Source organism: Ranitomeya variabilis, chromosome 5, assembly GCF_051348905.1.
Source record: "Ranitomeya variabilis isolate aRanVar5 chromosome 5, aRanVar5.hap1, whole genome shotgun sequence".
NCBI lineage: Eukaryota > Metazoa > Chordata > Amphibia > Anura > Dendrobatidae > Ranitomeya > Ranitomeya variabilis.
This window is the reverse complement of record NC_135236.1, coordinates 513,142,633-513,156,021: the sequence shown is the minus strand read 5'-3', so window position 1 is coordinate 513,156,021 and position 13,389 is coordinate 513,142,633. Positions and strand designations below refer to the sequence as shown.

The 13,389-nt window shown below is 40.5% G+C and overlaps 1 protein-coding gene across 9 annotated transcripts in view; it reads right to left on the bottom strand.

Annotated features, from left to right (window-relative positions):
* SH3TC2 (SH3 domain and tetratricopeptide repeats 2) overlaps positions 1–13,389 on the bottom strand; it is a 167,378-nt gene that overhangs the window by 51,220 nt on the left and 102,769 nt on the right. For all 9 annotated transcript variants that reach the window (XM_077265771.1, XM_077265773.1, XM_077265774.1 and 6 more), the window contains 2 exons: positions 9,989–10,122; positions 6,733–6,774 (listed from right to left, as the gene is read on the bottom strand). In XM_077265771.1, coding sequence (XP_077121886.1) covers positions 6,733–6,774; positions 9,989–10,122 — 176 coding nt within the window. The remainder of the gene's footprint in view (positions 1–6,732; positions 6,775–9,988; positions 10,123–13,389) is intronic.

Here is a 13,389-nt window from a genome sequence, read left to right as displayed (position 1 = left end):
GCCGAGGGTAACCTATGATGTTCGTCAGTACTGCCAGACCTGTGACAGTTGCCAGTGCATTGGCAAGAGGGGAGATCGATGCAAGGCCAAATTATGCCCCCTCCCCATTGTGGAGGAACCATTTAGCCAAGTAGTGGTCGATCTGATAGGGCCGTTAGCCAAACCCAGTCCGTCAGGGAAAAGGTATACATTGACAGCGGTAGATTATGCCACACTGTATCCAGAGGAGGTTGCGTTATCTAACATACTGGCAGAGACGGTGGCGGCTGCCCTGCTCCAGGTTTTCTCACGGGTTGGATTTCCAACTAAATGTTTCCTTGTTCACACGGACGCTTCTATGTTTGGATTGGGGGCAGTACTGAGCCAAGTCGGGCCGGCCGGCCAAGAACACACGGTAGCTTACCTGAGTTGGAAACTACTGCCCCGTGAAGTAAGCTATGCAGCCATTGAGAAGGAGTGCCTGGCAATAGTATGGGCACTCAAAAGGTTACAACCATATTTGTATGGACGACAGTTTTCCCTCCTAACGGACCATAATCCCCTAGTCTGGCTTAATCGGGTCTCCGGAGACAATGCCAGATTACTGCGGTGGAGTTTAGCCCTACAACCTCTGGACTTCACCATCCACTACAGACCCGGCCAACAAAACGGTAACGCCGATGGACTAAGTCGACAAATGGAACTTGTACCAACCCCATAAACTTCGGTCATCCCCAAACCGATCCGTTAAGGATCAGACTGTGTATGCCGATCGCGTCGCTGAAAAGGGGATCCGTGTTACAGAACCCCCCAGCACCAAGAATATGTTATGCAGTATATGTATGTATAATAGGTTCCATGGGAAATGCATCAGTCCACAGGATGCGCCTCTGGACAAGATATTCTCGTTCTGACCTCCCCCACCTTTGTAATTCCCACAGTAAATATCGGCAGGCTCCAGCCACCTGCGGCTATTGTAATGTATGTCTGGCCTGCTGTTTTTCTATTGGCCTGCCCTCTGTATCTGTGTTATATATTCTGTGTGCTGCGAATAAAGTGTGGATAGACTGGAAATACGTGGAGAAGCAGTGAGATTTTATATGCACCCATGTAACCAAGGAATTCCAGCCAGCGTCCTTCATTCAGAATCCAGCCAAGGCAGAGTGGACCTCCTGAAACACGGGGTGGTACCTAAAGAGGTACTACAGCACAGTAGATCCCGTTACAATATGGATCTTTTATTTTGAAAATTTATTTTACATTTATTATTTCAGTACATGAAAATCTGGAAAGCTATCGGCACTACCATCCAGGGATAAAATGGATTTTTTATTGAAATGTGGTTAAAACATTAAAAGGCGAGGCCTCGTAACTGACGTGTTTCAGGTGTATACACACCCTTAGTCATGGGCTAATTCACCATGGTTATTTCTGCACATATATATTTTTGAAAATATACAGTCATATGAAAAAGTTTGGGCACCCCTATTAATCTTAAGCTTAATGTTTTATAAAAATTGTTTTTTTTGCAACAGATATTTCAGTTTCATATATCTAATAACTGTTGGACACAGTAATGTTTCTGCCTTGAAATGAGGTTTATTGTACTAACAGAAAATGTGCAATCTGCATTCAAACAAAATTTGACAGGTGCATAAGTATGGGCACCCTTATCATTTTCTTGTTTTAAATTCTCCTACCAACTTTTTACTAACTTACTAAAGCACTTTTTTGGTTTTGTAACCTCATTGAGCTTTGAACTTCATAGCCAGGTGTATGCAATCATAAGAAAAACTACTTAAAGTGGCCACTTGCAAGTTGTTCTCCTGTTTGAATCTCCTCTGAAGAGTGGCATCATGGGCTCCTCAAAACAACTGTCAAATGATCTGAAAACAAAGATTATTCAACATAGATGTTCAGGGGAAGGAAACAAAAAGCTGTCTCAGAGATTTATCCTGTCAATTTCCACTGTGAGGAACATAGTAAGGAAATGGAAGAACACAGGTACAGTTCTTGTTAAGGCCAGAAGTGGCAGGCCAAGAAAAACATCAGAAAGGCAGAGAAGAAGAATTTTGAGATCAGTCAAGGACAATCCTCAGACCATCTCCAGAGAGCTGCAGCATCAACTTGCTGCAGATGGTGTCACTGTGCATCGGTCAACTATACAACGCACTGTGTTTTTTTGCCGCCATGCATAATGCCTTTTTGTATTACCAAACAACTCAATATTGGTTTCATGAGTCCACAGGACCTTCTTCCAAAAAGAAATTGGCTTCTCCAAATGTGCTTTTGCATACCTCAGCCGACTCTGTTTGTAGCGTGCTTGCAGAAACAGCTTCTTTCGCATCACTCTCCCATACAGCTTCTCCTTGTGCAAAGTGCGTTGTATAGTTGACCGATGCACAGTGACACCATTTGCAGCAAGTTGATGCTGCAGATTTCTGGAGGTGGCCTGAGGATTGTCCTTGACTGATCTCACCATTCTTCTTCTCTGCCTTTCTGATGTTTTTCTTGGCCTGCCACTTCTGACCTTAACAAGAACTGTACCTGTGTTCTTCCATTTCCTTACTATGTTCCTCACAGTGTAAATTGACAGGTTAAACCTCTGAGACAGCTTTTTGTATCCTTCCCCTGAACAACTATGTTGAATAATTTTTATTTTCGGATCATTTGACAGTTGTTTTGAGGAGCCCATGATGCCACTCTTTGGAGGAGATTCAAACAGGAGAACAACTTGCAAGTGGCCACTTTAAGTAGCTTTTCTCATGATTGCATACACCTAGCTATGAAGTTCAAAGCTCAATGAGGTTACAAAACCAAAAAAAAAGCTTTAGTAAGTCAGTAAAAAGTAGGTAGGAGTATTTAAAACAAGAAAATGATAAGGGTGCCCATACTTATGCACCTGTCAAATTTTGTTTGAATGCAGATTGCACATTTTCTGTTAGTACAATAAACCTCATTTCAAGGCAGAAACATTACTGTGTCCAACAGTTATTAGATATATGAAACTGAAATAGCTGTTGCAAAAAAAACAATTTTTATAAAACATTAAGCTTAAGATTAATAGGGGTGCCCAAACTTTTTCATATGACTGTATGTTTATATCCACTCCACAGACAGAACTTATGTTTATGAAATTAACCATAGTGTGCTGTTCTCTCATAGAAGGAAACAGAAGAATGTGAAAGTTAACTGTAACAGGGAGTGGAAATAACTAATACTGTAAATAAAGCTTGCCCAAGTACATTTGAAACATAAAACTGTGCTTAGAAACAACAATATATAAATACAGAGGGGTGAAAAAGTGTTTGTCCCCTACCTGATTTCCTATTCTTTTCCATGTTTGTCACACTTAAATGCTTCAGATCACCAAACAGATGTAAATATTAGACAAAGATAACAAAAGGAAACACAAGTTTCAGTTTTTAAATTAAGGTCTTTATTATTAAGGGAAAAATAAATCCAAACCTGCAGGGCTCTGTGTAAAAAAGTGATTGCCTTCCCCTCTGTAAACATAAAATAACTGTGGTTTATCACATCTTTAGGAAGATGAGTTAAAATTCCCTAGCCACACCCAGGCTTGACTACTGCCACACCTGTTCTCAATCAAGAAATCACTTAAATGGTTCTGCCTGACAAAGTGAAGTAGACCAAAAAGTCCTCAAAGCTACAGATCATGCCACGGTCCAAAGAAATTCGGGAAGATGAGAATCAAAGTAATTGAGATCTATCAGTCTGGAAAAGGTTATATAGCCATTTCTAAAGCTTTGTGACTCCAGAAAACTATAGTGATAGCCATTATCCAACAATGGCAAAAACATGGAACAGTGATAAATAGTGTTGAGCATTCTGATACCGCAAGTATCGGCTATCGGCCAATACTTGCGGTATCGGAATTCCGATACCGAGTTCCGATACTTTTGTGATATCGGAAATCGGAATCGGAAGTGTGCGGTGCGTATGGTTCCCAGGGTCTGGAGGAGAGGATACTCTCCTTCAGGCCCTGGGATCCATATTCATGTATAAAATAAATAATAAAAATAAAAAATATTGATATACTCACCCGTCCGGCGGCCCCTACTCTTAGCGGTGCCTCCGTTCCTAAGAATGCAGGGGTGAAAGACCTTCGATGACGTCGTGGCTTGCGACCAATCACAAGCCGCGATGTCATCGAAGGTCCTTCAGGCACTCATTGTTAGGAACGGAGGCTGCCGGTTACAGCGGTTACTACCAGGGTGCGTCAGAGGGTGATTATATCCCTATTTTTTTTTTTATTCTTTATTTTACACATGAATATGGATCCCAGGGCCTGAAGGAGAGTTTCCTCTCCTTCAGACCCTGGGAACCATCCAGGATACCTTTCGATACTTGTGTCCCATTGACTTGTATTGGTATCGGGTATCGGTATCGGCGATATCCGATATTTTTCGGATATCGGCCGATACTATCCGATACCGATACTTTCAAGTATCGGAAGGTATCGCTCAACACTAGTGATAAACCTTCCTAGGAGTAGCTGGCCGATCCAAATTACCGCAAGAGAGCAGCGACGAATCATCCAAGAACTGCAGACCTTACTTGCCTCAGTTAAGGTCTGTGTTCATGACTCCATCATAAAAAAGAGACTTGGCAAAAATGGCTGCATGGCAGAGTTCCAAGAGGAAAACCATTGCTGAGCAATATGAATATAAAGGCACGTCTCAATTTTGCCAGAAAACATCTTGATGATCTCCAAGACTTTTTGGAAAATACTCTGCGGACTGACAAGACAAAAGTTGTACTTTTTGGAAGGTGTATGTCCAATTACAACCTTTGGTAGAAGTAACCCAGCATTTCAGAAAAGGAACATCATAACAACAATACAATATGGTGGTGATAGTGTGATGGTCTGGGGCTGTTTTGCTGCTTCAGGACCTGAAAGACTTGATGGGGTAAATAAAACCATGAATTTTGCTGTCTACCAAAAAAATCTAAAAAATCCTGAAGAAGAATGTCCGGTCATCTGTGACTAGTGACTAGTGACTAGTGTTGAGCGATACCGTCCGATACTTGAAAGTATCGGTATCGGAAAGTATCGGCCGATACCGGCAAAGTATCGGATCCAATCCGATACCGATACCCGATACCAATACAAGTCAATGGGACTCAAGTATCGGACGGTATTCCTGATGGTTCCCAGGGTCTGAAGGAGAGGAAACTCTCCTTCAGGCCCTGGGATCCATATAAATGTGTAAAAGAAAGAATTAAAATAAAAAATATCGCTATACTCACCTGTCCGACGCAGCCTGGACCTCAGCGAGGGAACCGGCAGCGTTGTTTGTTTAAAATTCGCGCTTTTACTTGGTTACGTGAAGTCCCGGCTTGTGATTGGTCAGGGCGGCCATGTTGCCGGGACGCGGACCAATCACAGCAAGCCGTGACGAAATTACGTCACGGCTTGCTGTGATTGGTCCGCGTCCCGGCAACATGGCCGCCATTAACCAATCACAAGCCGTGACGTCACGGGAGGCTGGACACGCGCGCTTTTTAAAATGGGCGCGTGTCCAGCCTCCCGTGACGTCCCGGCTTGTGATTGGTTGCGCCGCGGTCAACCAATCACAAGCCGGGAGGCTGGACACGCGCGCATTTTAAAATTTTAAAATGGGCGCGTGTCCAGCCTCCCGGCTTGTGATTGGTTGACCGCGGCGCAACCAATCACAAGCCGGGACGTCACGGGAGGCTGGACACGCGCCCATTTTAAAATGCGCGCGTGTCCAGCCTCCCGTGACGTCACGGCTTGTGATTGGTTGCGTCTCCCATGTGACTGCGACGCAACCAATCACAAAGCCGGGACGTAATTTTAAAATCCTTAAGGACCTGAAATTACGTCACGGCTTGCTGTGATTGGTTGCGTCGCCCATGTGACTGCGACGCAACCAATCACAACGCCGGAACGTAATTTTAAAATCCTGAAGGACCTGAAATTACGTCACGGCTTGCTGTGATTGGTTGCGTCCTGGTCACATGGGCGGCACGCAACCAATCACAAGCCGGGACTCACGTAAAGGAAAGAAAAGCGCGAATTTTAAACAAAGAACGCTGCCGCTTCCCTCGGTAAGGTGCAGGCTGCGTCGGAGAGGTGAGTATAGCAATATTTTTTATTTTAATTTTCTCTTTTACACATTTTTACATTAATGTTGTTTCGATACCGATACCCGATATCACAAAAATATCGGATCTCGGTATCGGAATTCCGATACAGCAAGTATCGGCCGATACCCGATACTTGCAGTATCGGAATGCTCAACACTATTTGTGACCTAAAGCTGAAGCACACTAAGACTAGGCAGCAGGACAATGAACCAAAACACACCAACAAGTCCACCTCTGAATGGCTAAAGAAAAACAAAAGACTTTGCTGTAGCCTACTCAAAGTCCTGACACATAATCTAATTGAGATGTTGTGGCATGACCTTAAAAAGGTGGTTCATACATGGAAACCCTCCAAGATGAGTGGGCCAAAATTCCTACAGAGAGTTGTAAAAGACTCATTGCCAATTATCACAAACGTTTGATTGCAGTTGTTGCTGTTATGGGTGGCCCAACCAGTTATTAGGTTTGGGGGGCAATCACTTTTTCACACAGGGCCCTGTAGTTTTGGATTTATTTCTCCCTTAACAATAAAGACCTTCATTTAAAAACTGCATTTCGTGTTTACTTGTTTAATATTTAATTAAGTAATGAATTATATATACGGTATACAACCTATCTTACCTGGCAAAGATTTCAGATATATTTCAACTGGATCCAGGCCATCTAAAAAAAAGTCACCAAAAGTTTCAATGCATTGCATGATAGCACAAAAATTACACACACACCACTCAACCAATGTTATAATAGCAATATCACCCAGAGCTGAGTGTGAGGATACGGCTGCAAGTGACCGGTGGTAACCTTAATAATTTCATCGCTCATCACCGCAGCCACGTTCTCACTCCAAGCTCACTGTATTCTGTCTGCCAGGCTGAGCAATCACATTACTCATATCACTGCTCAGCAATGCAACCAGATGTATCAGAGTTGGTGCTCTTCGTGAGACATCATCATTATGGATTAATGGTAGACAGGTGAGAATTACTTTGATTTTTCATTTTAATTTTTATGTTAATAAATGGGAAAAAGAGTGGACTTGTCGAGTGTTGTTTTGCTCAATTAAAGGACTTCTTTCTGTGTGTTTTCTTTATTCATTTTCCCTACGGGCTTAGTAATGGTGGCATCTGATAGATACCTCTCCATTACTAACCCCTGGGCTTGATGTCAGCTGACATTACAAAGCTGATTTAAACTCCAAAATGTTACTCCGCTTGCCAATGTACCAGGGCAAACGGGAAGAGTTGGGTAATCATCAGAATTGGTGCATCTAATGGATGCGCCTTTTCTGAGGCGACTGCGGCTGATATTTTTAGGTTGGGGAGGGCCATATATCCATGGCCCTTCTCAGACCGAGAATTCAAAGAATTTAAGCCACCAGCTCTCTGCTTTAGCTTGGCTGGTTATTAAAAATGGGGGAGACCCCACACCGTTTTTTAAAATTATTTATTTAAATAATTTAAAAAAGCGACATGGGGACCCCTCTTTTCCGGGAGAAGTCCATGTTCGCGGTTCATGCACGTAAACTAGGTGTCTAGTCTAGTACGAAGCCCAAACTTTACCGTTTTGTTTCATTCATCACTATATGTGACATATTATTACCTAATCGCAAGTAGCACTGGTGCACTAATGCCGCTTAGGAGCAGAGAACTTACCAAATAAGTAATGCTTTCTATAAATAATTATTTTAACTATTTTATCACTTTTTCCGCTCTCAAAATTTTTTTCAATTGACAGAATCCCCCTGTAAATTATCTGTAGTAAATTTTACAATTTTACTGTATGACCAGTACTTTCTGACATGTTTGGAGTTTATTAACTTGCATAATGTGACTGATCGTGTGAGTGTTACCATTTCAGAGAAATGGACTGATTTCTTTTCACAGGTCATCCTAGTTGCATCCATATTTTTCTCATTCATTTTTTTTTTCACTTAAGCTGGTAAGCTCTCTGAACTTTTTTAACTCTTAGCAATGTATAAGTTGAAAATGGATGAAACTCTGGAGTACAAAGTTTGTCTTCCTAGTTTCATCTGTCTCATCTGGATCCCTGTAGACTGAAATGGCAGAACCTGATCTTGATCATGTGAACATGGTCTGAAGGTTACCGGTCATCTTTTTTTCTCACCCAAACAGCTATTATTATCATACTTGTGTGTTTTTGTATCTTCTCATCAGTCAAAACATAAATTTTATTTAGCAAACATTATCTTTAAAGGATTATTCAAGAATCTAAAACACACCGTAGTGCACAACAATTAATAGACACATAGTCTCAATTATAAATCAATGGATTACTGTTTTAATAAACCGCTTCCTTAGTCCAAAGGCTCCAATAGAATGCCACTCCCTATGTCTCTTCCTAAAATATTCCAAAATATATGGGGATAAATCTCACACTCACAGGAAGGACAAGTGGACTAGATTAGTTCTATGGGAGGGATCCGAATGAGCAAAAAGTGATTAATTATTAGCAACCCCTTAGTGACGGAGCCAAATTTTTGAAATCTGACCAGTGTCACTTTATGTGATAATAACTCTGGAACGCTTCAACAAATCCCAGTGATTTTGAGAATGTTTTTTCATGACACATTATACTTTATGATAATAGTACATTTAGATCAATACGTTTTGTGTTCATTTACAAAAAATATCAGAAATTTGAGAAAAATGTTAAAAAATTAACAATTTTCAAACTTTGAATGATTATCCCTTTAATCCAGATGGTCATACCACAGCAAAACATTGATAAATAACATTTCCCACATGTCTGCTTTACATCAGCACCATTTGTAAAATGTTATTTTATTTTGTTAGCATTTTAGGAGGTTTCAAAATGTAGCAGTAATTTTTCATTTTTTCAAGGAAATTTACAAAATTTATTTTTTTAGGGACCTATCCATGTTTGAAGTGCCTTTAGGGGTCCCATATATTGAGAAACCCCCCAAAGTGATACCATTTTATAAACAGCACCCCCTGACATATTGAAAACTGCAGTCAGGCAGTTTATTAACCCTTCAGGTGATTTTCAGAAATTAATGCAAAGTGGCATGACAAAAATGAAAATGTGTATTTTTACCACCTAAATGTCGCTGACTTCTGAACAGGTTACAACAGCCGTCAGACTCTAAGGCCACTATTTGGTCATGAATTGCCATGGCAAACATCAGGACCACACAATCATGATCTGAGGGCACCAATTGGGATAAAGATGAAGCCCCCACACACTGTTAACCATTTATATGATGTAGTCACTATTGATAGCAGCATCTAAGGGGTCTAACAGATTTGGATGGTGACAACACTGACCATGGCTGATGCAGCAATTGTCAGCTATAGTGTCCAGCTGACAGCTGCTGGATTGTCACCAGTATGTGGATGCTATTCTCTTATATCTCAGGTCAGTTAAAAGACGTATTGGCGGTCATTAAGGGGTTAAAAAAACCATTCTCGACAGCACAGTGCCCTGTAAAACAGGATATGTGCTGCCGAGAACAATATTATATGCAAACGGAACAATCTTCTTAGCTATCTGTGTGAATGGAAGTGTAGTCGGCCTGTGTAAACAGGCTATTAAAGAACTGCCTGTCACCTTTCATGTAATTGTTTGGTGGTTAGTGAACAGCCAGGGTTGACACATGTAAACTGAGCATTAGTGAGAGACGCTGGATGCAATGTGGTGTGCTGAGGAGGAGAATGAAAGGAAATGAGGCGTAACAGACTGAGGATTAGATTGTGAGCCTGGCAGGGTCCCCAGACAGTAGAAGGGTAATGGAATCCCTCTGTCAGTATACAGGTAGTACAATGTCAGTCACATCAACATCCGCTGCTGTGAACGGTAACTCATCAATGTATCAGTAGTCGTAGACTCCAGGACTCACCCAGCCTGTACACTGAGCTGATGTCTGTCTGCGCCAAGCTGCTGAGCAGTTCCACTGGGCCTTTCTGAGCCTCTTCATCAAACGAATTAAGGGAAATCTTCTCCCCCTCACTTAAGAATAATAAATCCTTACCCCTGTAGGAATTCAATAAAAATATGATTATGGTGTTTTTAATATATGTAATGACACGATTTGCTGTAGAAATGCTGTTCTGTGTATTCCACGCTAATGGGAAAATCTGTATGGATACATGATACAAATCTTCTTGGCCATATCTATTCCCCAGATCAGAATATTGCCTATTTTATTAACCTAGATATATGGATGACATCTCCATTGTGCATTGCGGCGGTTCTGCGGTTGTCGCGAAGTTCATTGCAATTAGGGCATGTGTATAATTATTTGTGAGCAGGTTTTCCAGAGCATTTGAGCATATTCTTCTTATATGATTGATCCTAAAGAGTGATAGAATTTGTTTAGGAATATTATAAAGTGGACGGAGGGTAACTCATTCAATCACACTTTAATCATTAAAGGGGTTTTCCCATGAACAAAGTTCTTCGAATAATAATACATTTCCACAATTGGATGTGTTAAAAAAAATTCCTGTGGCGAGATAATCTTATAAATGTGCCCCTGCTGTGTACTGTGTAATAGCCGTGTCTGACCTTGCAGAATCATGATCTGATCATACCACAGCTCCAGGGCAGGGGAGGAAGAAAAAGAGAGTATACAGACATTACAGCACGGGATCATAGCTGCAGCTTTCTGTGAGGTAAAGCATTTTATATTTGTTTTGAACATGTTTTACCTCACAGAAAGAATCAGCTGTGATCCTCTGCTGTGCTGTCTGTATCCTCTTTTACTTCCTTCCCTGCCCAGGAGAAGTGGTATGATCAGATCATGTCCCTGTACGGTCAGACACAGCCATTACACAGTACACAGCAGAGGCACATTTATAAGATTATTTCAGCACACGAACATTTTATTAACCAATTTGTTTTACAGATCCAATTATCGAACTTATTTTTTATTCCAAGATCTATTAATTAAAGTGTACTTTGTTAAAAATTAGCCTATATAAAAATTAACCAGCAAACTGAACCCAACTATTTGTATGTTTTCCCTGTTTTAGTGTCAGTTTCATCCTGCAGTCCAAAGACATAGAGAATCTAGATTCTGAGCTCGAAAGGGGACAGAGATGCTAATGTCTGTGAAGAGCTGCAGAATGTGATGGTGCTATACAAGTGAACATAGTAAACAGCAGCCATGTGCATAGGCTGGCAGGTGGAGGCCCTTTGGTTCTATAGAGTTGTAGACACTTTGTGGGTTGCTGTTGTGTGCTTCTATACAACACCATATTACGTAGATATTTTTTCCTAGGAATAATGGTTCTAAGAGTTAATTTTTTGTGACAATTTATACAATTTCAAAGCAAAATTTTTTATAAAACCTCTTCATGCCTTTTATAAAAATAGAAGTATAAAGTGGTACAGTGTGGGCCAATGGCCTATTACAAGTGCAAGATGGGCAGCAAAGTGGCTTTGCAGCACCTTTCCAGCTCCTGAGATCAAATCCTATCAAGAACAATCTGCAAGGAGTTTGTATGTTCTCCCCGTGTTTGCGTGGGTTTCCTTCGCATTCTCCGGTTTCGTCCCACATTCCAAAGACTTACCGATAGGGAATTTAGATTGTGAGCCCCAACAGGGACAGTGGTGAAGTCTGTAAAGTGCTGCTCAATATGATAGCGATATATAAAACAATAAAATAAGTAATAATAAATATCAAACAAGGGCATAACTATCTAGGTTACCAGCTGAAGGTTCAGTGGATCTAAAAGCACTTTACGGTTAGCTGTAAAGTATAAATGGTAAAGACTGTACAAAGCTTCCACAGTCATAATATGTGAATAAATCTGTAGAATGATTAAAAAATGAGAGGTATAATAAAACTATGGGAATATTAATCACACCTGTGCTCTACATTGGTATACCCGTTAGGTCCTGTTTACTCTCACAAGCCTTGTCCTTTCTCTATCTCTTCCTGAATTTCCCATCCTTAGTTTTCTGGCAATCAGTTTGTAGTACCTACTTTCATGCTATTATTTCATGTGTGTAAGATTTACGTTCAGGATGACATTTCACTAAAAGACAATTACTTTGAACTTCACAGTTCACCTAAATGATCCAGATGTGCCAAACATGCAGTAAATCCATGTATATCCTAGTACATTACATGTGTGATCTCTTAGACCACTTAGTGGCACAATTAAATGTCTACATTAAAGGGATAATCTCATTTGCCATCTAGACTGGCATTCCAAACAGTCAGGCAAATCATCTTTATTTTATCAGCCTTTTAATGAGGTCACTTACATTTTATGGCTTTGGCAATATAGGAGCTGAACATTTGCATGGAATTACCAGCATTTCACTAGAAAAGGATCTGATTTCTATCAGTGATCGTTCATTTGTGCCTGTGACAATAACTAGCACTGCAAAATTTATCAGAAACAGGATTTTGCAGAAAACTGTTTTTAGGGATCCCTGTCACGTCGGCTAATACAAAAATGTGAAATGTTACCATTTGCTAATATTTCTCAAAATGAGTTAAAACATTTTCAATAAACGCGCACTAACATTTTGGGCAGGTTTTTTATGACAGCAACAAACATAATTTTTGTTTTTATAATCATAGACCCAAGTAGTACTTTTAATTATACGGAAAGTAAGATTGGAGTCATAGCGCCACCATGTGGCTAATCCTAGTACTACATGTTTAATGTTTTGTGAATTTTTTCTTTTATAAGACATCATCTTCTGAAGGAAGTAGTGTGGAAATCTAAAACATACATTGAGATACAAAAAATATCTCAAGTTTTACATCGATAAAACAAGGAAATATAGTGAAAGCTTTAAAGAGATTTAAATAAAGGCATGTGACCACAGTAGCCAATCACTGGCTGAGACAGAACACTGAAGCAGTTAGTGATTGGTTGAGCAGCCATTAGCTGAGTGTTGAGAGAGAAACGTGCAGCTCTGGGGTCCTGGGTTCAAATCCAATCAAGGACAACATCTGCAAGGAGTTTGTATGTTCTCCCAGAGTTTGCGTGGGTTTCCTCCGGGTTCTCCGGTTTCCTCCCACATTTTAAAGACATACTGATAGGGAATTTAGATTGTGAGCCCCACTGGGGACAATGATGTTAATGTATGTAAAGCGCTGTGGAATTAATGGCGCTACATAGCTGAGTAAAATCAATAAATAAGTAAACTGTTGCAGACTATTCGAGTTTCATGGGGTGAGTTTTACTTTTTTGCTTTTTATGCCATTCTAAACATTTTTTTTAAAATTATTTTATTAAATAGAACAAACCCTTTAAAATCATAGCTGCAGATCTCTAT